Below are 24,606 nucleotides of genomic sequence, written 5' to 3' on the forward strand. Positions count from 1 at the left end.
TCCTACATCCTGGCATATTTTACTGTAACCATTCAGATCAGTTTTCCACTTTTACATCCATCAAAAATTATTTACTCTGTTGAATTTATCTTCATGCTGCCAGCGTTTTCAGCTGTATACAGTTATTTTCCATATATTCAATAAATGTTTTCCAGTCTTCTTGAAACATATGTTCTTCTTGCTCTCTTATTCTATACGTTAAATCTGCAAGTTGTGCATATTCTGTCAAATTTAAGTTGCCAATCCTCTTTAGTTGGGACCTCGCTCACTTTCCATTTGGGGGCTAATAAAACACGGGTTGTAGTTGTTGCACACATAAATAACCTTTTTTCGACACCTGGGAATTTCAGTCTGGATTATCCCCAACAAAAAGGACTCTGATTTTGTGGGGTAAAATACTTTTGAACATTTTTTTCCAATTCATTATAAATCATTTCCGAATACACTTTTACCTTTTTACATGCCCACCTCATGTGGAAAAATTTATTCCGCCTCTCTTCTAGCCTGGGACAATACTGAAGGAACAGCTGTCATGCAGTGATAAAGCATATATTTTGCATGCAAAATGTTCCAGATTCCATTCCTGACAACTCCAAATATAACGAGGAAAGACTCCACTCTGAAATGCTAGAGAGCAGCTGTCAGGCAGTGAATATAATTAGTGAGCATTGTGGGCTAATAGTCCGACTTAATATAAAGCAGTTTCATAGAAGGCAGCAGACAACAATAATCTAAATTCCCCTGAACTAGGAATAGCTATGATGGTGCCCTCCAGATGTTGTTGGAATCCAGCTCCCATCATCCCTGAGCATTGGCTGTGCTGGCTGGGTCTAGTGGGAGTTTTGAAGGCACCGTGTTGACTATCCCAGCCTAACTAAATACAGTGGTACCTCGGGTTAAGAACTTAATTCGTTCTGAAGGTCCATTCTTAACCTGAAACTGTTCTTAACCTGAGGTACCACTTTAGCTAATGGGGCCTCCAGCACAATAATTCAAATGGGCTAAACCTGGTACTTTCTTGGGGTACATCCCTAGATGCATACAGTAGTGGTTGTATCTTATCATCCCAATCATTGGGATTTTCTGCGGTATAGGCTTTAATCATTCTCATTAGGGTTCCATTAAATCTTTCAACTAATCCATTAGTTTCAGGGTGGTAAGGTGTTGATGTTAAATGCTTAATACCACACACTTCCCATAGTCTTTTCGTTAGTCTTGATGTGAAAGAAGAACCCAAGTCAGTGACTATTTCACTGGCAAAGCCCAATCTACTCATATAGTTAATTAAAGCGGTTGCCACCGTTTCTGTTTCAATGTTTCGCAACGGAATGGTTTCTGGATATTTGTTTGCATAATCCACTATGGTGAGGATGTATCTGGTTTCCCGCCTGGCTCTAGGAAATGGCCCTATCAGGTCCAGCCCTAACCGTTGAAAAGGGGTTGATATGATAGGCAAGGGGCACAATTTGGCTTTTGTTTTGTCTTGACCGGTGCCTCTTCTCTGACATATGTCACAGGCTTGACAGTATTGTTTTATTGGTTTCCCCATGCCTGGCCAATAAAAATTTTGAGCCACTCTCTGTTTTGTACGTGTAATACCCACATGCACTCCAAATACTCTATTGTGAACGTGCTGCAGTATTATGCCCCAGTATTCATGTGGAATTACTAACTGTCTTCTCACTTCTTCACACACACACACACACCCCCAGATGGTGGGGCAAGGACTTCTCGATATAAAAAGTCCTTGCTCAAACAAAAACGTTCTGGGCACTCAGGAGTTAACGGCCTCTCCGACTCGGCTGCCTCAAAGTACATTTGTAACTCAGTATCTTCTTTTTGCTTTTTGGCAAAACTTGGGGTTTGACTTTTAGTCAAAGGAAACAAAAAGGTGTCTTTTCTTATACAAAAAGTATACTATACTTTTTGTATAGCATGAAAATAGGATGAATAATGTATGTTAAAATGTTTATTTTTGTATCTGTTTGCCCTTTTTTTCTTTCTTTTTCTTTTACAAATTCTGAATAAAAATTTACTTGCAAAAAAAAAAAGGTGTCTTTTCTTTCCTCACACAGATTATCCCCTCACTGTCCTTCAGCGTTGTCTGCCTCTGCTACTGTATCCACCCCCTCAGGATTAGGTGGCTGTAGGCTCCCTTTTGCTCTGGTAACTGTGAAAGTACTCTGCACATGTTCTAAAATGTCCCAACCAATGAGCACAGGGGTGGGAATTTCTTCCAAAAGGGCTACCTGCCACTTCCCTGCACAGTTTTTGAACCTGACATCTATTTCCGCCACCTTTAGGATCTCTGCTTGTTTCGAAATGCCTTTTAATTTTATTAATTTTCCTGGAATTATGGCTTCATCCCTAATTATCTCCAGGTGGACTATAGTGACTTGTGAACCCATGTCCTTTACCCTGAGCTATCTTTTTCCATCGATCCAGATATACTCTCCAGCTTTCTTTAACAAGAGATTATCTTGTTGAATTGCATAACAGTCCAGGACTTTGGCATCTACTACCTCAGCAGACTCGGGCCTAGCTGGCATGTCGGTTCCCTTGACAACCTGACTAGTCTGGCCCTGATCCACAGGCCGGATACAATATGTCTGTTTTTGTGTGGTGCTACCAATAGACGTTTCTTTTCCTGTTTTACAATCAAAACTTTTATGACCTATTTTCCACATCTCCAGCATGTCTTTGGGTCCTACATAACTTGTTTTATTGACTTTTCCCTCAGTAAACTTCGTATGGGTGTGTGCCTTCTCATGTTGGCTTTTTGAAGAGGAGCTACTTCTCTTATCAGTTCCTGAGGTAATCTTTCCTTTGGTTTGCTGAAATTTATTATTGTTTGTTTCCCAATATCTCTTTTTTTTTCCAAATATTTTTTATTAAGGGTTTTCCTTATAATCTCCAAACATTCAGGTTACACATCACATAGTTCACTTAATGGACCTCCCACAATTCCCCTGGTAATCTTCCGTGGTTATTTCTCTACCTACGCATTTCTTAATTATTATATCACCTTTAAATAAATTTCCTATCTACATTTTCTTTCTTGCAATATTTCTAATTTTTTCACAAAGCTTCTTTGAAACACACTAGCGTTGTATGATCTTCACATAGAATTTCCAAATACTCCCTGAATTTTCCCCAGTCCTCCAAAAACTTTTGATCTCTTTGAAATCTGATCTTTCCCGTTAATTTGTCCAGTTCCTCATAGTCCGTTAGTTTTGCTCTCCATTCTTCCAAAGTCGGTGCCTCTTCTTGTTTCCATCTCTGGGCCAGTAGGGTTCTCGCTGCCGTTATTGCATACTGAAAAAGTTTTTTGTCCCTCTTATTTATTGCATTCCTGGTTACTCCCAGCAAAAAAGACTCTGGTCTCTTTACAAAATTATACTTCAGCATTTTCTTTAACTCACTATATATTGTTTCCCAAAACCCCTTTACCTTTTTACATTCCCACCACATGTGCATAAATGTGCCCTCCTTCTCTTCACACTTCCAACATTTATTACAAGTTTTGTACATTTTTGCAAGCCTCGCCGGTGTCTTATACCATCTGTATACCATCTTCATAGTGTTTTCTTTCAACGCGATACATGCCGTGAAATTCAAATTTTCAATCCATATTTTTTGCCATTCCTCTAACTCTATACTATACCCCAAATCCCTGGCCCAGTGAATCATCACCTCTTTCACCTCTTCATCCATCGTTTGCCATTCCAATAAAATTTTGTACATTTTAGATATTATCTTGTAATCATTATTAATAATTTCTATTTGAAATTTCGAGTCTTTTTCCTTATATCTTCTCTCTTTTATCTCCTTTTTGAACATATGTACTGCCGGAGGATCGAAAAACATTTTGAGAGCTCCGACCCTCGTCGAGTATGGCAAGGCTTGCGACAAATTACAGGGCAAAATATTAAAAACGAATTGGCTAGCAGCAGTGCGCACCTGGCTGATCAACTGAATCAATTTTTTAGCCGCTTTGAGGAGGGAACTGGAACTACCGTCACTACAGCATTGGCCACCAGCACATCATCAGAAACTACTACTGATAGACAACCATTTTTATTACAGACCTGTGACGTACAACGTGCCTTCCGGAGCGTTAACATTAGGAAGGCAGCTGGACCAGATGGAATCATGGGACGGGTTATTAGGGACTGCGCTGCAGAATTAGCTGGCGTATTTACGGACATTTTTAACCTATCCCTGTTGCAGGGTTATGTCCCTACCTGCCTGAAGACATCGATTATAGTGCCAGTCCCCAAGCAGTCAGTGGTGGTATCTCTCAATGACTATAGACCAATAGCCCTAACATCTGTCGTTATGAAATGTTTTGAGAGATTAATTGCTAGATCATATTAAGGCTGGTCTTCCATCCACTTTAGACCCGTTCCAGTTTGCATACAGAAGAAACAGATCTACTGATGATGCTATTTCCATCGCTGTCCATACTGTACTGAGTCATCTAGAACGACAGGGAACCTACGCAAGGCTGTTGTTTGTGGACTACAGTTCTGCCTTCAATACAATTCTGCCAGACAGGTTATTTCTTAAAATGACCAATTTGGGTATACCTCAGAAGATCTGTCTGTGGGTAAGGAATTTCCTGACTGATAGGCCGCAGACAGTGAGAATGGGACCTTACTATTCTTCTACTCTAGTATTAAGCACAGGAGTCCCCCAGGGATGTGTGCTAAGTCCCTTTCTCTATTCCCTGTACACATTTGATTGCACCCCACTGTATAAGTCCAACACAATCATCAAATTTGCGGATGATACAACAGTGGTGGGGCTCATCAGTGAGAACGATGAGACTGCTTATAGGAAAGAAGTACAGGGGTTAATTCAATGGTGTAAAGAAAATAATCTCATGCTTAACACCAAAAAACCCAAAGAACTCATAATTGACTTTAGAAGAAAGAAAAGTGTATTTTTACCATTGCACATAAATGGCGAGGAAGTGGAGAGGGTTGGTAGTTTTAAATACCTGGGCATTTATATCTCGGAGGACCTCTCATGGACTGCAAATATTAATATGGTTGTGAGGAAGGTGCAGGGGAGGTTGTATTTCCTGAGAATGCTCAGGGGACTGAATCTATCCCAGCACCTACTTCTGTCCTATTATCATAGTACCATTGAGAGTGTCTTAACCTATAGTATATTATCGTGGTATGGGAGCAGCTCTGAAACGGATAAAAAAGCTTTACAGAGAACAATTAAAATTGCCCAGAATGTTATTGGGCTCCGACTACCAACCCTGGATGAGATCTTCACGTCTCGCATTTTGAAGAAGTCACATAATATCCTGAGAGATCCCACCCACCCTGCTCACAACTTCTTTGAACTATTGCCTTCGGGCAGAAGATATAGGACAATGAAAACACGAACCACACGCCTTCTGAATAGTTTCTATCCAAGAGCTCTGACTGCACTAAATAATGATCTCAGGGCCAGTTGCAAGGTTTAGCAAGAAGAGTAGGAAGGAATGAGATAGGTTTTAGGTTATGTTTCAGGTTTTAGGTTATGTTATGCCTTAATAGGTCATGTTATATTCTGGATTTTATGTTTTTATAGATTATGTTTGAATAGGATGAGAGTGTCGGAGATACGTGCAAATGTATATGTGAACCCGGTCTTTGGGTGGGTGTTTGATTTTCGTTGTTGTGTATACTGTGTATATACGGACAATGACAATAAATTTATCTAAAAAAAATATCACTTATCTGAAGATATTGCAACCAATCATAAACGTATTCTTTTACTTGCTCATATGGTTTTATTTTCCATTTGTCCCCTTCTTTCATGACCAAATCACCGTACGTTACCCAATTGCTCCCCATGTTAATTTTCTTAATTGCTATGGCCTCTACTGGAGAAAACCAATGTGGGACTCCCCTTTCTAATATGTTTTTATATCTGTCCCATACTTCAATTAGCGATTTCCGGAAGATATGATTTTCAAACGATTTGTGACCCTTTTTCTTCTCTTTCCATAAGTACACGTGCCACCCGAATCTATTATCAAATCCCTCTAAGTCCAATAGTTTCGTGTCTTTCAGTTTTATCCATTCTTTCACCCAGCAAAGACATGATGCCTCATAGTACAACCTCAAATCTGGCAGGGCAAAACCTCCTCTTTCCTTTACATCCGTCAGCAATTTATATTTGATTCTTGGTTTTTTGCCCTGCCAGATATATCTTGATATCAGTCTTTGCCATTCCTTAAAGATCTTCACTCCTCTTAATACTGGGATCATCTGAAATAAGAATATCATTTTTGGCAACACGTTCATTTTGATCATTGCTATTCTGCCCCAAAAGGATAGTTTTAGCCTTCCCCAACTCTCCAGGGCTTTCTTAATTCCATGCCATACCGGTACATAATTATTTTGAAATAGGTCGATATTTTTAGTTGTTATCCATATGCCCAAGTATTTAACCTTTTTGACAATTTCGATACCTATTTGTTGTTGTAACCTCTCCCGCATTATTTGATCCATATTTTCTGTTAAGATCTTTGTCTTCCCCCTATTTAACATAAAACCGGCCACCTCACCAAATTTTTCAATTTCCTCTATCACCTCGGTTGCATTATCCATCGGGTCCTCCACCATTATAACCAAATCGTCCGCGAATGCTCTAACTTTATATTCATTGCGGCCTACCATCACCCCCCTTATCTTTTTATTTTCTCTAATTGAATTCAGGAGAGTCTCCAGAACCATAATGAACAGCAGTGGCGAAAGTGGGCAGCCCTGTCTGGTACCTTTTGAAATTTTAATTTCTTCTGTTGTCACATTGTTTACTAACAGTTTTGCCCTTTGTTCCGTATATATTGCCCTTATTCCATTAAAGAACTCATTCCCCATCTCCATGTATTCCATACTTTTTAACATAAAGTCCCATGATATATTGTCGAACGCCTTTTCGGCATCAACAAACATTAGCATTGCTCTTCTCTCATTGCTAGCTGTCAGGTACTCCAAGATATTTATTATATTTCTCACATTATCTCTCATCTGTCTTCATGGAAGGAAACCCGTTTGATCTTCATGAATGATTCCTTGCAAAACCTTTTTCAATCTCTTTGCTATTATTCCTGCGAAAATTTTGTAATCGGTGTTTAGCAAAGAAATTGGTCTGTAGTTCTTTACTTGTGTTAAATCCATACCTTCTTTTGGAATAAAAGTTATATATGCTTCCTTCCAGGTCTCTGGAATCTCCCTCTCTTTTAAGATATTATTCATTGTTTCTTTCAACGGTGTTATCAAAATTAATTTCAATTCTTTGTAGTACCTTGCTGTAAAGCCATCTGGTCCTGGGGCCTTCCCATTTTTCAACTCTGATATAACCGCCTTGATTTCCTCTTCCTCTATCGGGGCATTCAGCCTATCTCTTGCTTCTGTTGGGATCTTTTGCACCTTTTTCTCTTTTAGATATCTCTCTATTTTCCTTATATTATTCTTTTCCTTTTTTCTATACAATTGACTATAAAAGTCCAAAAATCCTTTCCTAATTCCTTTGGGGCTAGTTATCTCCTCATCCTTCACTCTAATTTTATTTATTGTACTCTGTTCTTTTCTTTTCTTAGTCTGCCAGGCCAACCATTTTCCTGATTTATTCGCAAATTCAAAGTCCCTTTGTCTTAGTCTTTTAATATTCCATTCCACCTCCTTGTTTATTATCATAGCAAACTGAGTTTGCAAGGCCTTGATACTTTGTCTAACTTTCATGTTCTTCGGGTTTTCAATTAATTTTTGCTCATATTCCATAATTTGTTTTAGGATTTCTTTCTTTTCTTTCTCTCTATTCTTCCTTTTAATTGAATTTTGTTGTATATAAAGTCCTCGCATCACTGCCTTGCTTGCATCCCAAACTATGCTCATTTTTGTACCCTTGTTACAGTTATCCATAAAGTATTCCTTCATTTTCTTCTGTGCCTGCTGTACAAATTTTTGATCATCAAAAAGGCTATCATTCATCCTCCATCTAAACATTCTTTCTTCAAAGCCTTTAATCTCCAATTTAATCGGACTGTGATCTGAAATTACTCTTGGTTCTATTTCTACCTGGAGGATTCTTAGGGTTAACTCGTTCGAGATCCAAATTTGATCGATTCTCGACATAGATTGGTTTGGCTCTGAATGATATGTGAATTGTTTCTCCTGTGGGTGTCTTAATCTCCGTATATCTACCAAATTGCAGTTTTGGATCATTTCGAAAAATGATTTGGGTAATTTACCTTCTTTTGATCCGCTCTCCCTCAGTCTATCCATTTCAATTGAGACCACCCCATTCATATCTCCCATCATAATTATTTTTTGATCCACATATTCCATCAATTTTTCCTCCAGGTTTTTATAAAAATCAGCTTTATTCCCATTAGGTGCATAGATTCCAACAATTATTATTTTTTCACCTTGCCAATTAATTTGGACAGCAATAATTCTTCCTTCTTCGTCCTTAAAGATTTGGTGGGCTTCTATTTTGTTTTTTATATATAAGATTACTCCTCTTTTCTTTCCTTTGTCTGAAGATATAAATTCATTTCCAAGTCTTTTATTTATCAAAATCCTCCTATGCCTTTTTGCCACGTGTGTTTCTTGCAGACAAATGATATCTAAATTTTTTTTCCTTAAGAATTGTTCCACCTTATTCCTTTTTTTTATCATTCAGTCCATTTCTATTCCAGCTCCATAATTTTAATGCCATATTTTTTATTTTTTATTTTTTCAATTAATGAGAATACCTATTTCTTTGGTTAAATTCCTTATAATTCTTCCTCTTCTTCCTCTCCCTCCAATATCTCCCACCAAATTTTGGCCCATCAAATCCGTGGGCCATTTCATTAATTTTATCAGCTAAACCAGCTGCTTCCACTATTGTCTTGCGGTTCCTTTCTTTTATCAGGTACTTCAATTGGCCATTTTTTTGTGCCGTAAATGTTGTGACGTGGGGTTTGTGATTTCAGCTCTCTTGATATAACATGCTGGAGACAGTTCTCTAGTAACACTTCTTTATTAAAGCAACAAGACTAAGGTCTGGGGAGAGGAAAGCTACATTTATAGGGACAGGGGACTAGCAAGAAAGGATACATTTTGGAGGGAACAATATCAGGCAATCACAGTCCTGCCTTTTGGAGGGAACCAATAAGACAGAGGATCCAAATACAGCAGCTTAAATGAACCAATAGTAGCTGTACCCTCTGGAACCAAAAGGCAGTTACTTTACCCTAATGCAAATACAGACAATAATAATACAGATATAAAATCCTTTGACTCAATACACAACACCCCTCCCCCCCAGTGAGCACAGCAGACGTAATCTCTCAGGTACTGTGGGGGCCTACAACTTCTACTTGATCTCCTGACAACAGGTGTTGCAGGTTCTGGATTGGGTGTTACCTGTGGTAGAGGGGCTGCTCTAGGGGTTTCGTCAGGAACAGATGGAGTCCCAGACATCTCAGGGCCCCCTATCTGTACCTCGTCATCGTGAGGAGTAGCAGACCCTGGTTCATTTGTTAAAGCCCCTGGTGACTGCACCTCTGGGCCATTTTCACTCTGGTCTTGCAGCTCTGCGTCGTTAGCCAGGGATGAATTATCTGGCTCCTCCCTGCTGAGCGCCCGGCGCCTCAGCTGATCTATATGTCTCTTCCACACTTGCCCATTTTCCAACGTCACATAATAGGACACAGGTCCACTAGCCCGGGTGACCACACCAGCCACCCACCGCAAACCTCGTGAATAGTTCCTCACCCAGACCAGATCTTCAGGGGCGAGATACCTTGTTGTGTCAGTCTCAGCCTGGGGGGTTGCTCTTGAATTACGGTTTGGCATTTTATCCGGGTGGACATAATCCAGCACCGTTACCAGTCTCCTACCCAAGAGCAGCTCAGCTGGCGACTTGCCCGTCGCGGTACACGGCGTCACATGCTGCAAAAATAACATTCGCGCGATGCGAGCTGACCAGTTACCCTCCATTAAGCGCACAATGGATTCTTTGGCTGTTCTTACCATGCGCTCAGCCTGCCCATTGGAGGATGGGTGAAAGGGCGCGGCTGTGACCCCTCTTATGAAGTTATCAGCCAAGAATGCCCTGAATTCTTGGGATACAAAAGCTGCCCCATTATCTGATACAATGGTCTCAGGTAACCCGTGGGTTGCAAACAGCTGCCTCAACACCTTGATTACGGCAGCTGATGCCATGCTAGGGACCATCGCCACTTCTAACCATTTGGAATATGCATCGACGATAACCAAAAAGACCTTCCCCTGGAATAGCCCAGCAAAATCTAAGTGCAGCCGGCTCCAGGGAGATCTGGACTGCTCCCACCAGTGGACTGGTGCTCTGGCCACTTCTGGCCGCACCTCTTGGCATGCCTTGCATGTTCGTACCCATTGTTCTATGTTCTGGTCCATTCCAGGCCACCACACATAACATCGGGCTAGCGACTTCATCCTGACCATTCCCGGGTGTCCCATGTGAAGCGTCTCAAGAACCCTGTTTCTCAGTGGTGCTGGGATGATCACCCTATCTCCCCACAGGAGACAACCCTTATGCATGGACAACTCGTGCTGCCTAGTCGCATAAGGCCTGAATTTGTCTTCATGCGGACCACCTGGCCACCCCCTCCCCACCCAAGTGAGCACACGGGAGAGAACAGCATCTTTCCTCGTTTTCTCAGCTATATCATTAGCCGTTACAGGAGCCCCCGGAAGTGTTTCCAGCATCATTATGTGCTCCGCTGGAGCAGGATCCTCAGTGCTCCCGCCAGGAAGGGGCAATCGACTCAGCGCATCAGTGTGGCACAACCGTTTCCCCGGCACATGGGTCAAGGTGTACTGGAACCCGTTCAGGAATATAGACTAACGTAACATTCTGGGGGAGAGAATTTTGGCGTTTGTTTGTTCGGGTTGAACAACCCTAACAGTGGCTTATGGTCCGTTTCAATGTAGAAATGGCGACCGTACACATAATCATGGAACTTTTTGATTCCTGCCACAATTGCAAGCGCCTCTTTGTCAATTTGAGCATAGTTGCGCTCCGTGGGCGACAACGTACGAGAATAGAAAGAGATGGGCTTTTCCAACCCATCCGGTTCCCTATGACTCAGCACAGCCCCCAGGCCGTATTGAGAGGCATCACATGCCAGGACCAGAGGCTTTGACTCATCATAATGAGCAAGGACGCTCCTGCTACTCAGCATTCCTCGCAAGGAGTCAAAAGCCTTCTGCTGCCCCTGCCCCCATCGCCACACATTCTTTTTCTGCAACAGTCTATGTAATGGTTCAGTTACCGAAGCTTTCTGGGGTAAGAACGAATGATAAAAGTTAATAAGTCCCAGGAATGACTGCAACTCCGTCTTGTTCTGTGGTCGTGGTGCCTCGATGATGGCCTTAATCTTAGCATCTGTGGGGTGGATGCCTGATGCATCAATTTTAAACCCCAAGAAATCCACAGTTGGCACCCCAAAACTGCATTTTTCCTTTTTCAGTTGCAACCCCACCTCCTTGAACTTGAGCAACACTGCACGAACACGCGCAACCAGTTCCTGTGGGTCTTTTCCAGCAATCAAAACGTCATCAAAAAATGGCAAGAACCCCGGCAGACCTCTTAACAGGCGTTCCATGAGCCCTTGAAAAATCCCTGGGGCCACACAAACTCCAAATTGTAATCTGTTAACTCTGAACGCCCCTTTATGTGTGACAATAGTCTGTGCTTCCGCTGATTGTGGGGTTACTGGCAGCTGTTGGTAAGCTTGTGCCAGGTCAATTTTGGCGAACACCTTGCCCCCAGCCAGTTTAGCCAAAAGATGTGATACGACTGGAATGGGGTATGAGTTTCCCCTGAGTGCCTTATTGAGTCAGGATCTGCACAGATCCTGACTTCCCCATTTGCTTTAAGGGGCGTGACGATTGGAGTCTCCCACTTAGCAGAGTCCACGGGTGAGAGAACTCCCTGATTGACCAATTTATCCAGCTCTGCTTCGATCTTGGGTTGCAGTGCAAATGACACTCACCTTGGTTTGAGTCGGATTGGGGCCACCCCAGGGTCCAACTCGAAGTCAACTGGGGGCCCTTTATAACAACCCAGTTTTCCATTAAAGAGACCAGCAAATTCTTTGCATAATGCCTCGCTCATCTCAGGGCAGGTTTGGATTGAATTAAGCCCTGATATACTCAGTCCCAGGGCGGGGAACCAGTCAGTGCCCAGGAGACTGGGGCGACTGCCCTTCGCAATCACCAGTTTGAGTACAGCCTGTTTGTCCCGGAACTGTACTCTCACGGCACACATTCCCATAACATGGATGCGGCCCGCTGAGTATGACTGCAAGGTTGCCGGGAAGGGCTCCAGAGGGGGCAACTTACCCCTGGGGAAGAATGTCCTCGCGGTCTGGTCCGACACGATAGTGAATCCAGATCCGGAGTCCACCTCCATGTCGCACTGCTGACCCTCAATCTTCACCTTGACGTGTGCCTTGCCTTGCGCTGGGAACTGCATGACCCTCCCGTTGATCTCCGTTACATAGTGGCAGTCCTTTAGAAAATGGGTTGCTGTGGGCGGTCTGCGATGCTCCAGTCTAGGTGCTCCTGTCGCTCCCAACGCCGCCGATCTACAGACCCTGGTGATGTAACCTGTCTTCCCGCACGTCCGGCACATAGCATCCCGGAAACGACAACTCTTCCGCTCATGGTTTCCGCCACAACCTGGGCACCTGCCTCGGTGATCTTTGTGCACTGTGCAGGCCTGACGCACTGACTCGACCCCACGGACTGGGCTCTGGCTCGGAGTAGCCTCTAGCTCATCCATGGCATGCGCAACTTCTATCTGTGGCTTAGGGGCCTTGCGACTGGCATCAAGCTCCTCTCTTTCATAATTCTCCGTGGCGGTGGCCTCCTTCAAGGCTGAAGCAAGGGTAACCTCTTCTTTAGCCACAATGCGTCTTCTGGCTTTCTTGCTGCTCAGACCACCGACAAACCGATCCAGGAGAGTCTCTTCCAGATTTTGGAAGTCGCAGTGCTGAGCGAGCTTCCGCAGTTCAGCTAGAAATGCAGATACAGACTCCCCAGTACGCTGCTGCCTCTTATGAAACTCCATCCGCCGGGCCATCTTGGTCTCAGTAGGCGCCAAGTGGCTTGTTAGGCAGGCAAGAATATCTTTGAGAGATGTCTCACTTAGCTTCGCTGGAGCAAGCAATGCCTTGGCCAGCTTGAAGGTCTCAGGCCCACAGTATCTCAGGAATGTGGCCCTTCTTTTGCTGGCATCGGTGATCCCTTGAGCCTCTGCGAAGAACTCAAAGCGTTCGACGTAGTCTTCCCACGTGTGGGGCTCTGATGGCTGGAAGGGCTCCAATACCCTTGGACTCTCCATTGTCCTGTGGGCAGGGTCGTCTTCTCAGCTGGCCAGTGAGTCTTGTTCTTAGCTGCAATCCGGACTCTGAGGCAGGGCTGCGTTTAACCGCTCCTCAGCATTCCGGATCCCATCCTCGTCGCCAGTTGTTGTGACGTGGGGTTTGTGATTTCAGCTCTCTTGATACAACATGCTGGAGACAGTTCTCTAGTAACACTTCTTTATTAAAGCAACAAGACTAAGGTCTGGGGAGAGGAAAGCTACATTTATAGGGACAGGGGACTAGCAAGAAAGGATACATTTTGGAGGGAACAATATCAGGCAATCACAGTCCTGCCTTTTGGAGGGAACCAATAAGACAGAGGATCCAAATACAGCAGCTTAAATGAACCAATAGTAGCTGTACCCTCTGGAACCAAAAGGCAGTTACTTTACCCTAATGCAAATACAGACAATAATAATACAGATATAAAAACCTTTGACTCAATACACAACAGTAAAATTGCTCCAACGCTATCACTTCCCTAATCTTAGGTACTGTGTCTGCATTCTCTTGCTCTTACCATCTTGTGAGGTAAGTTTTTTTCTTTGCACCCAGCTGCGCATAGGTTTCCTCCCTCACCTTTGTCACACTTCTAAAAAATTTTCTCAACTGCTCTGAGGTCATCCCAAAGTGGGTGTATATTAACTGCTTGTACACCTCAAAATTTCGGGATTGTTCCTCAGTCATTTGTGCATATATTTCAGCTAGAGGACCACTTATTCTAGCTCTCAAGATCATCATTTTATCTTCCTCTCTCACTTGAAAATTGTGACAGGCTCTCTCAAAGGATACTAAAAATGCTTCTGGGCTATCCTTATGCCTAAACTCAGGAAAGCGTTTTAAATCTATCTTCATTTGATTCTGCCCATCGGTGTTATTACTATTATTTTGATTTTCCAGTCATACCGTTAATTCCAACCATCTCATCTCTAACTGAAACCGCTGCTGTTCCCTTTCCTGCTCAGCCCTCAATTTTTCTTTTTCCAATTCTTGTTCAGTTCTAGTTTTCTCAAGCTCTAATTTCAAGTTATATTCTTGTACAAATTTCCACTTTTCAAAATCCTCTGAGAACTGTGGAACTTCTACTTCAGGTGGGTTTTTAGTCATCTCTTCTTTTCTTGTTTCCTCCCCCTAGGGATTCCCATTCTCTTCCCCAGAGCTTTCGTATGGGTTTTCTCTCACAGGGTGCTGGGTCTTCTTGGGGGGGGGGGCATTATGTGTGAGTTAGTATTTTGCACTAATTAATTAAATAAGAGAATTTTACTCTCAACACTGTTCCTCCCGGCTTGGCTTTTCAAGACCCTGGTCCCCAAAGTATAGCTTTAGGTTTTTGCCTCTAACCTTTCAAGCTTACTTCCACTGACCCTGAGCCTAAGCCTCTGCCAGAACAGTCTTCTGAGATCTCTTGCTCTTATTGTGATCTCGGCTTCGTGGCAATCTGGGGTTTACCTCAATCACACCCTCAGGCCAGGTAATCACTTCACCGATTTACCCTTCCCCTCTCCAGGTGTATTGCTTCCCCTCACAGACTCTTAGACTTATTGAATCCCGCCGCTGCCGCCACTTTTCTGTGGCGATCACACAGGGTCCCTGGACATTTCACCATTTATTGATCCCTGTGCCATCACTTTATTTCTCGCTGCCACCACCCAGGCCCTACCTGGTACAATACGGAGTCCAGTCAGGATTAAATTGGAACATAACTTCTGTTTATTTATTGCAGTTTAACAAGCGTGTGGTTTCTTAAACGGTCTCAGTCAATTACAACCATGGGGTGCCTATTCGCTACCTGCTGTCACTCACTAAACCACTAAACCACTAAACCACCTCACTAAACCACCTCTCAGATATTTACTTGTCTTCCTAGCTCCTATCTGTTCCTGACTCAGCTTATTTTGCTACACTAACTCAACCTACCCACAGACTCTAATCCCAATTCACTCCCACTCCAACCAACCTCCCGACAGACTCTCCCTTCGCCCCTCCCAGAGCTGGTTTTATGGTCCCTCTGACTCCACCCACCTGGGTTCTGATTGGGTAACCTGTTTAACTATTTCACCTCCAGCACTCTCATATGTTACCGTCACAGCAGGAAAGAGATGCTATCTGATTTGTAAATCCTGGCAGCTAGGGGCTCGGATGTGGACTGGGTGTGAAAAGGCTATCAGGCAATTCATAGAATCATAGAATCATAGAGTTGGAATCGAGTCCAACCCCCTGCCAAGCAGGAAACACCATCAGAGCACTCCTGACATATGGTTGTCAAGCCTCTGCTTAAAGACCTCCAAAGTAGGAGACTCCACCACACTCCTTGGCAGCAAATTCCACTGTTGAACAGCTCTTACTGTCAGGAAGTTCTTCCTAATGTTTAGGTGGAATCTTCTTTCTTGTAGTTTGGATCCATTGCTCCGTGTCCGCTTCACTGGAGCAGCAGAAAACAACCTTTCTCCCTCCTCTATATGAGATCCTTTTATATATTTGAACATGGCTATCATATCACCCCTTAACCTCCTCTTCTCCAGGCTAAACATGCCCAGCTCCCTTAGCCGTTCCTCATAAGGCATCGTTTCCAGGCCTTTGACCATTTTGGTTGCCCTCCTCTGGACACGTTCCAGTTTGTCAGTGTCCTTCTTGAACTGTGGTGCCCAGAACTGGACACAGTACTCCAGGTGAGGTCTGACCAGAGCAGAATACAGTGGCACTATTACTTCCCTTGATCTAGATGATATACTCCTATTGATGCAGCCCAGAAGTGCATTGGCTTTTTTAGCTGCCGCATCACACTGTTGGCTCATGTCAAGTTTGTGGTCAACCAAGACTCCTAGATCCTTTTCACATGTACTGCTCTCAAGACAGGTGTCACCCATCTTGTATTTGTGCCTCTCATTTTGTTTGCCCAAGTGCAATACTTTACATTTCTCCCTGTTAAAGTTCATCTTGTTTGTTTTGGCCCAGTTCTCTAATCTGTCAAGGTCGTTTTGAAGTGTGATCCTGTCCTCTGGGGTGTTAGCCACCCCTCCCAGTTTGGTGTCATCTGCAAATTTGATCAGGATGCCCTTGAGTCCATCATCCAAATCGTTGATAAAGATGTTGAATAAGACCGGGCCCAAGACAGAACCCTGTGGCACCCCACTAGTCACTCTTCTCCAGGATGAAGAGGAACCATTGATGAGCACCCTTTGGGTTCGGTCAGTCAGCCAGTTACAAATCCACTGAGTGGTAGCATAGTCAAGACCGCATTTTACCAGCTTCTTTACAAGAATATCATGGGGCACCTTGTCAAATGCCTTGCTGAAATCAAGGTAGGCTACATCCACTGCGTTCCCTTCATCTACCAGGCTTGTAATTCTGTCAAAAAACAAGATCAGATTAGTCTGACATGACTTATTTTTCAGAAATCCATGCTGACTATTGGTGATCACAGCATTCCTTTCTAGGTGCTCACAGATTGTTTGCTTAATGATCTGCTCCAGAATCTTCCCTGGTATTGATGTCAGACTGACTGGGCGATAATTATTTGGGTCCTCTCTTTCCCCCTTTTTGAAAATAGGGACAACATTTGCCCTCCTCCAGTCTGCCGGGACTTCGCCTGTTCTCTAGGAATTCTCAAAGATGACTGCCAGTGGTTCTGAGATTACATCTGCCAGTTCTTTTAATACTCTTGGATGCAGTTCATCTGGCCCTGGAGACTTGAATACATCTAAACTAGCCAAGTATTCTTTTACTATCTCCTTAGTTATTCTGGGCTGTCTTTCCTCTGCTGAATCATTTGCTCCAAATTCTTCAGGTCGGGCATTGTTTTCTTTATCGGAGAAGACTGAGGCAAAGAAGGCATTGAGGAGTTCAGCCCTTTACAGCTTAAGAGCCTGATACATGTCAGAAAAGTCTGGGAACAAAGAAGCAGTGTTTTCATCTCAAGGTCCTTTGAGCATAAACAAAGTTCAGCTGTGTTGGTCTCCTGATAATCATATCAGCCATTGGTAATTGGTAATTAACCTAAAGAAATGATTGGTCCCTAAACCCCTTCTCCACGTGGGATTCTCAAGGATAAAGCTTTGGGGAATTCAGATGAAAACTGCAGAACATCTTGCCCTGGCGTTTGTTGCCTGAAGGCGTTTGACCAGCAAAGAGATTTTGACTACTCGCTGTGCTTTGAACTATTGGATTTTGTGAGTATGTTTTAGTTAGCTATATTTTATAATGTTTTTTATTTTCTGTTTGTAACCTTCCAAGAAATGTGCAAGCTTTTACTTTCTGAGTGGCTTTTTCAATAAACTTGGGAAAGGACTTTTACCTTTTGTGTCTTTTGCCCAGAGAAGCTAAACTGGTGCCTGACCCCTTGGTACATCTATCTGTTGGATTTCTGTCTGCGTCACAGTACAGTGACACAGGACTGGGCAACCTGGTAAATATCAAAGGGGGGTTCTCCTCCTTGGACCCCATTCGAGGGTGCCCAGGAAAGGAGGTGGTGGCAGCTTACCGTTTGGCTTGTGGTTTGCAACACCTCACAACCTCTCCCTCTCCCTCTCCCTACCAGGTCCTGAGAGTGTTTGGAGGACTGGTTGGGGGGGTGGATAGCCCGTGCAATTACTACACAGGTAGTTATGCTATGAAGCCCTTTGGCTCATACCAGCTGTGTGGTGTGTTTCTCTCTGCAGGTCCCATGGACTGTGAGAATGGCACAGACATCGTCGAGTTTGTCCTTCTGGGTTTTTCCGCCCAGCCTAAAGAGCAGCCACTCTTGTTCCTAATCTTTCTGCTGATGTATGGAGCAGGACTTCTGGGCAACTTCATGATGATCATTCTCATTTCTCTGGATGCCCGACTCCAGACTCCCATGTATTTCTTGCTTCGGAGCCTCTCTGTGGTGGATGTGGGCTTCCTATCAGTCACCGTGCCTCAGATGTTGGCTCACATCATCTCCACTTCCAAGACTATCCCTTTCTACTGCTGCATGGCTCAGTTCTTCTTCTTCTGCGTGTTTGGCGTGACTGACCTTCTGATAGTGAGCGTCATGGCTCTGGATCGCTATGTTGCAATTTGCAATCCACTACACTACACTACGGTAATGAACCAGAAGGTCTGTGGACACCTGGTAGCTGGCTGCTGGATTGTTTCTACCCTCCACTCCATGCTCCATGCCAGCCTCCTCCTGCGTCTCAGTTATCATGGGGACAACCACTTGTTCCATTACTTTTGTGACCATCAGCCCCTCCTGCAGCTGTCCTGCTCAGACACCAGCGTCAATGAAGCCCTCATCTTCTTTGAAGGTTCCGTCGTCCTTCTTGGACCTTGTGTATTAATCTTCCTCACCTACGTCCGCATTGTGGTAGCTGTGATGAAGTTATCTTCGGGGAGGCGCAAAGCTATCTCCACCTGTGGCTCCCACCTCACCATGGTGACCCTCTTCTATGGAGCTATCATTGCTGCCTACTTTCTGCCAACATCCAGCTATTCATCGCATCGAGGGGCTGTCTTTGCTGTGGTGTACACTGTCATCACCCCAATGTCCAACCCTTACATCTACAGCCTCAGGAACAAAGATGTCAAGGAAGCTCTGTGGGGTCTCCTGGGGAAGAGGGTCTTTTTTCAACAGTAATCGTGAGAGGTTGGTTAACAGGCATCTCATGTTGCCACTGTATCAGCTATGATGTACTGAATCCGATTCAGACGTGGATGGCTAAAGGGAATAATGGGACCTTGTTCAACGTACGCACATTCATTCAAATATTTGTTTTCCACCTCTCTTCTTCTTTTATAATAATTTTTATTAAATTTTCAATTTTTCAATTTCAAATAAACATCTTACAAACTTTAAAATATCCAGTGATTTCCCTTCTTCTCTTTCCATGGTTCATTCTATGTATCCTACATCCTGGCATATTTTACTGTAACCATTCAGATCAGTTTTCCACTTTTACATCCATCAAAAATTATTTACTCTGTTGAATTTATCTTCATGCTGCCAGCGTTTTCAGCTGTATACAGTTATTTTCCATATATTCAATAAATGTTTTCCAGTCTTCTTGAAACATATGTTCTTCTTGCTCTCTTATTCTATATGTTAAGTTGACAGAATATGCACAACTTGCAGATTTAAGTTGCCAATCCTCATTAGTTGGGACCTTGTTCACTTTCCATTTGGGGGCTAATAAAACACAGACCGTAGTTGTTGCACACATAAATAACCTTTTTCCAACACCTGGGAATTTCAGCCTGTATTATCCCCAACAAAAAGGACTCTGGTTTTTGTGGGATAGTAGTTTTGAACATTTTTTCCAATTCATCATAAATCATTTCCCAATACACTTTTACCTTTTTACATGTCCACCACTTGTGGAAGATTATATTCTACCTCTCTGGGACAATACTGAAGGAACAGCTGTCATGCAGCGATAAAGCATATATTTTGCATGCAAAATGTTCCAGATTCCATTCCTGACAGCTGCAAATATAAGAGGAAAGATTCCACTCTGAAATGCTAGAGAGCAGCTGTCAGGCAGTGAATATAATTAGTGAGCATTGTGGGCTAATAGTCCGACTTAATATAAAGCAGTTTCCTAGAAGGCAGCAGACAACAATAATCTAAATTCCCCTGAACTAGGAACAGCCAAGATGGTGCCCTCCAGATGTTGTTGAAATCCAGCTCCCATCATCCCTGAGCATTGGCTGTGCTGGCTGGGTCTAGTGGGAGTTTTGAAGGCACCGTGTTGACTATCCCAGCCTAAACTAAATATAGTGGTACCTCGGTTTTCGAACGTAATCCATTTTGGAAGACTGTTCGACTTCTGAAATGTTCAAAAACTGAGGTGCAAAGGGCTGGCTGCAGGTTCAATTAAGAAAATTGAAAAACACGCAGCAGAAGCTGTTCAACTTCTGAGGTGTGTTCAAAAATGGAAGCATTTACTTCCGGGTTTTCGGCATTCGAAAACTGAAATGTTCTGCTTCCGAGACACTCGAAAACCGAGGTTCCACTGTACCTCACAGACACTAACTCACTCTTTCACATCCACTGTACAACAAAAAAACTGACATCAGCCAAAGTTAAGCATTTCTTACTTCCATAGATTTCAAGGAGATAAGTTTAAGAGCCCATGCTGAACTCCAACAAGGCTAAAAGGTTCTACACTTAGGAAAGAAGAACCAGCTGCACAAATATAAGATGGGGAACACCTGGCTTATTGGCAGTACCTGTGAAAATGATTTTGGGGTCTTAGTAGACCACAAGCTTAACAAGAGTCAACAGTGTGATGCACCCTTTCAAATGTGTTTGGGGGAGCAATTATTGGTTTGTTTTTGTCCTTGTTTTTATTATGTATTGTGTGTGGTTTTTATCTTGTATTTTTATGTTGCAAACAACCCTTAGATCTACAGAAGAACCAGCTACAGTACACAAATTAATAAATAACAAGAACAAGAACGACAACGATAATGTGAGTGGTGAAACTTGAAAAAACAAGCGAAGGAAGAACAGACTGTAAAGTGCGAACATGGCAAGTGGGAAAGGGGGGGGGGGGAGAAGGTATTATAATGCCAGCAGATCTAAGGAATATCCAAATACCCTTGAGCCTGATTATAGTAGGTGTACAGCAGAGTGAAGAAAACAGCTGCAGGTCAAAGCGAGGTGGAAGAAAGGATCTCTGAATAAAACCCAAAAAAACAGTAACAATAAAGGTGTAGAAGAAAACCAATTAAAACAGATAGTGATGGCAGCAAAGAAGGGGGCCACAGAGGAAATTCCCAGGAAACTTTGAATGAAAGAGGCAGGAGATAAGGACAAACTGGATTGAACAGAGAATGATTTTTAAAATTTATATACAAGAAGAGCAGATAGGCTGCTTACCGACAAAACAATTAAGAAATAACACTCAAAATGTATTGAATATTATCAAACTCTTAGAAAAGAAGAATGAAAAAGAGGCTATCTTAATATTTCTGGATACTGAAAAAGCATTTGACAATGCTTCTTGGGCATTTATGAAGAGAACTATGGAAATTATGCACTTTGGGATAGCATTTATCAAAGGGTTGGAAGCTATATATATGAATCAATGGGGGGAAATATTAATCCATGCCTCAGATGTGGCACAGAAGACCTTAAAAGGCCTTTGGTACAGTGGTACCTCGGGTTACAGACACTTCAGGTTACAGACTCTACTAACCCAGAAATAGTACTTCGGGTTAAGAACTTTGCTTCAGGATGAGAACAGAAACCGTGCGGCGGCAGCAGTGGGAGGCCCCATTGGCTAAAGTGGTACCTCAGGTTAAGAACAGTTTCAGGTTAAGAACGGACCTCCGGAACGAATTAAGTTCTTAACCCGAGATACCACTGTATTGGGTAACTTGTACATCCTCACTAATAATAATAATAATAATAATAATAATAATAATAATAATAATAATAATAATAATTTATTATTTGTACCACACCCATCTGGCTGGGTTTCCCCAGCCACTCTGGGCGGCTTCCATAGAAACCAAAAATACACTAAAATATCACACATTAAAAACTTCCCTGAACAGGGCTGCCTTAAGATGTCTTCTGAATGTCAGGTAGTTGTTTATCGCTTTGACATCTGATGGGAGGGCGTTCCACAGGGCGGGCGCCACTACCGAGATGGCCCTCTGCCTGGTTCCCTGTAGCTTTGCTTCTCGCAATGAGGGAATCACCAGAAGGCCCTCGGTGCTGGACCTCAGCGTCCCGCCAGAACGATGGGGGTGGAGACGCTCCTTCAGGTATACTGGGCCGAGGCCGTTTAGGGCTTTAAAGGTCAACACCAGCACTTTGAATTGTGCTCGGAACCGTACTGAGAGCCAATGTAGGTCTTTCAAGACCGGTGTTATGTGGTCTCGGCGGCCGCCCCCAGTCACCAGTCTAGCTGCCGCATTCTGGATTAGTTGTAGTTTCCGAGTCACCTTCAAAGGTAGCCCCACGTAGAGCGCATTGCAGTAGTCCAAGCGGGAGATAACTAGAACATGCACCACTCTGGCGAGACAGTCCGCGGGCAGGTAGGGTCTCAGCCTGCGTACCAGGTGGAGTTGGTAGACAACTGCCCTGGATACAGAATTGACCTGTGCCTCCATGGACAGCTGTGAGTCCAAAATGACTCCCAGGCTGCGCACCTGGTCCTTCAGGGGCACAGTTACCCTATTCAGGACCAGGGAGTCCTCCACACCAGCCCGCCCCCTGTCCCCCAAAAACAGTACTTCTGTCTTGTCAGGATTCAATCTCAATCTGTTAGCTGCCATCCATCCTCCAACTGCCTCCATACACTCACGCAGGACCTTTACCACCTTCACTGGTTCTAATTTGAAAGAGAGGTAGAGCTGGGTATCATCCGCATGCTGATGAACAATTGGAACAACTGGAAGATACGGTATTCAACATGTTTATCTTGATGTAGCTCAAAGACAATGACCAAGTGTGTGGCAGCCACGAAAAAGGCAAATTCCATTTTAGGGATTGCTGGGGAAGGGATTGAGGTAGAGCTGGGTATCATCTGTATATTGATGGACACCCAGTCCAAACCCCCTGATGATCTCTCCCAGCGGCTTCATATAGATGTTAAAAAGCATGGGGGAGAGGACGGAACCCTGAGGCACCCCACAAGTGAGAGCCCAGGGGTCTGAACACTCATCCCCCACCACCACTTTCTGAACACGGCCCAGGAGGAAGCAGCGAAACCACTGTATAACAGTGCCCCCAGCTCCCAGCCCCTCTAGACGATCCAGAAGGATGTTATGGTCGATTGTATCAAAGGCCACTGAGAGATCCAGCAGAACTAGGAAACAACTCTCACCTTTGTCCCTAGCTTGCCGGAGATCATCAACCAGCGTGGCCAAGGCAGCTTCAGTCCCATGATGAGGCCTGAATCCTGATTGGAAGGGATCCAAATGGTCCGCATCCTCCAGGCGTGCCTGGAGTTGTTCAGCAACCACACGCTCAATCACCTTGCCCAAGAATGGAAGATTTGAGACTGGGCGATAGTTGGCCATACTGGCCGGGTCTAAAGATGGTTTTTTAAGAAGCGGTTTAATGACCACCTCTTTCAGCGGATCTGGGAATGTTCCCTCACAGAGGGAAGCATTCACCACCCCGCAGAGCCCATCGCCCAGCCCTTCCTGGCTTGCTTTTATTAGCCAGGATGGGCAAGGATCAAGGAGACAGGTGGTTGGTTTCACGCATCCAAGCAGCCTGTCCACATCCTTGGGGGTAACGGATTGAAATTGATTCCATGCAACTTGACCATAGAGGGCTCTACCACTCTCCCGCCCCAGCCCTGCTCCCACGGTGGTGTCTAACTCCTTCCAAATATGAGTGATTTTATCTGCAAATTTTTTTTTGCAAAATCGTTGCAGGAGATCTTGGGGTCTTTACAAGGCCCCAGTGGTAAAGGTGGTTCTGTTAAATTGCGGACCACCTGAAAGAGTCTCCTGCTACTATTTTCTGCAGATGCAATAGAGGCGGTGAAGAAAGTCTTCTTCGCCGTCGCTATCGCCACTTGGTAGGCTCGACGTTGAGCTCTAACCTGTGTCCGGTCAGATTTGGAGTGAGTTTTCTGCCAAGTTAGTCTTGTCTGTGGCAGCTTGGCTTCTTATCTCTGCTATGACAACCATGGTTCTCTGTCAAACTACATCAGGCCAAAATGCATCTGGCAGGACACATACAGTGGTACCTCGGGTTACATACGCTTCAGGTTACAGACTCCGCTAACCCAGAAAGGGTGCTTCAGGTTAAGAACTTTGCTTCAGGTTGAGAACAGAAATCGTGCTCCCGCAGCGCAGCAGCAGGAGGAGGCCCAATTAGCTAAAGTGGTGCTTCAGGTTAAGAACAGTTTCAGGTTAAGTACAGACCTCCAGAACGAATTAAGTATTTAACCTGAGGTACCAGTGTACTGGATCTGGCTTTCTGTACTGGGGTAGGGAGGTGGAAAGAGAAGGGAATTAATGATGCCTCTGTTGTCAGAAGCAGCTTGTTATCCAATTCAGTTGGACCTTTAGGGCACTTGCGGGTGTGGGGAGGAGTAGCATGGATCACTTTCAGGGGTTTGCCCCTGTAAGGCTTGTTGGGTCCAGATCGTTTCCCAAGGTCTCTTGTGGAATTTTCTACCGTTTTACTAGAGGCCAAGGTCTCGGCTTAGAAAACAGCTAGCCACCATCAAAATCCTAAGCACATCATGAGCTCCTATTTTGTAGGT

At 43.9% G+C, this 24,606-nt stretch overlaps 1 protein-coding gene across 8 annotated transcripts; it reads left to right on the top strand.

Annotated features, from left to right (window-relative positions):
• The first annotated feature begins 2,702 nt into the window (after positions 1 to 2,702).
• LOC308577251 (olfactory receptor 1B1-like) lies at positions 2,703 to 21,279 on the top strand. Of its 8 annotated transcripts, none has more exons than XM_081177290.1 (3): positions 13,868 to 14,499; positions 17,723 to 17,813; positions 18,067 to 19,453. In XM_081177290.1, the coding sequence occupies exon 3, from the start codon at positions 18,072 to 18,074 to the stop codon at positions 19,005 to 19,007; it is 936 nt and encodes a 311-aa protein (XP_081033416.1). In that variant the 5' UTR covers positions 13,868 to 14,499; positions 17,723 to 17,813; positions 18,067 to 18,071; the 3' UTR covers positions 19,008 to 19,453. The 8 variants fall into 8 exon arrangements, 5 of the variants coding, with proteins under 5 accessions (XP_081033419.1, XP_081033416.1, XP_081033415.1 ...); XM_081177289.1 differs by lacking the exon at positions 13,868 to 14,499 and adding an exon at positions 17,386 to 17,577; XR_014003542.1 differs by lacking the exons at positions 13,868 to 14,499; positions 17,723 to 17,813; positions 18,067 to 19,453 and adding exons at positions 2,703 to 2,814; positions 15,474 to 15,581.
• The last annotated feature ends 3,327 nt before the right edge of the window (positions 21,280 to 24,606 follow it).

The sequence above is a fragment of the Podarcis bocagei genome (assembly GCF_964188305.1).
Source record: "Podarcis bocagei genome assembly, chromosome: 17".
NCBI classification, from domain to species: Eukaryota; Metazoa; Chordata; class Lepidosauria; order Squamata; family Lacertidae; genus Podarcis; species Podarcis bocagei.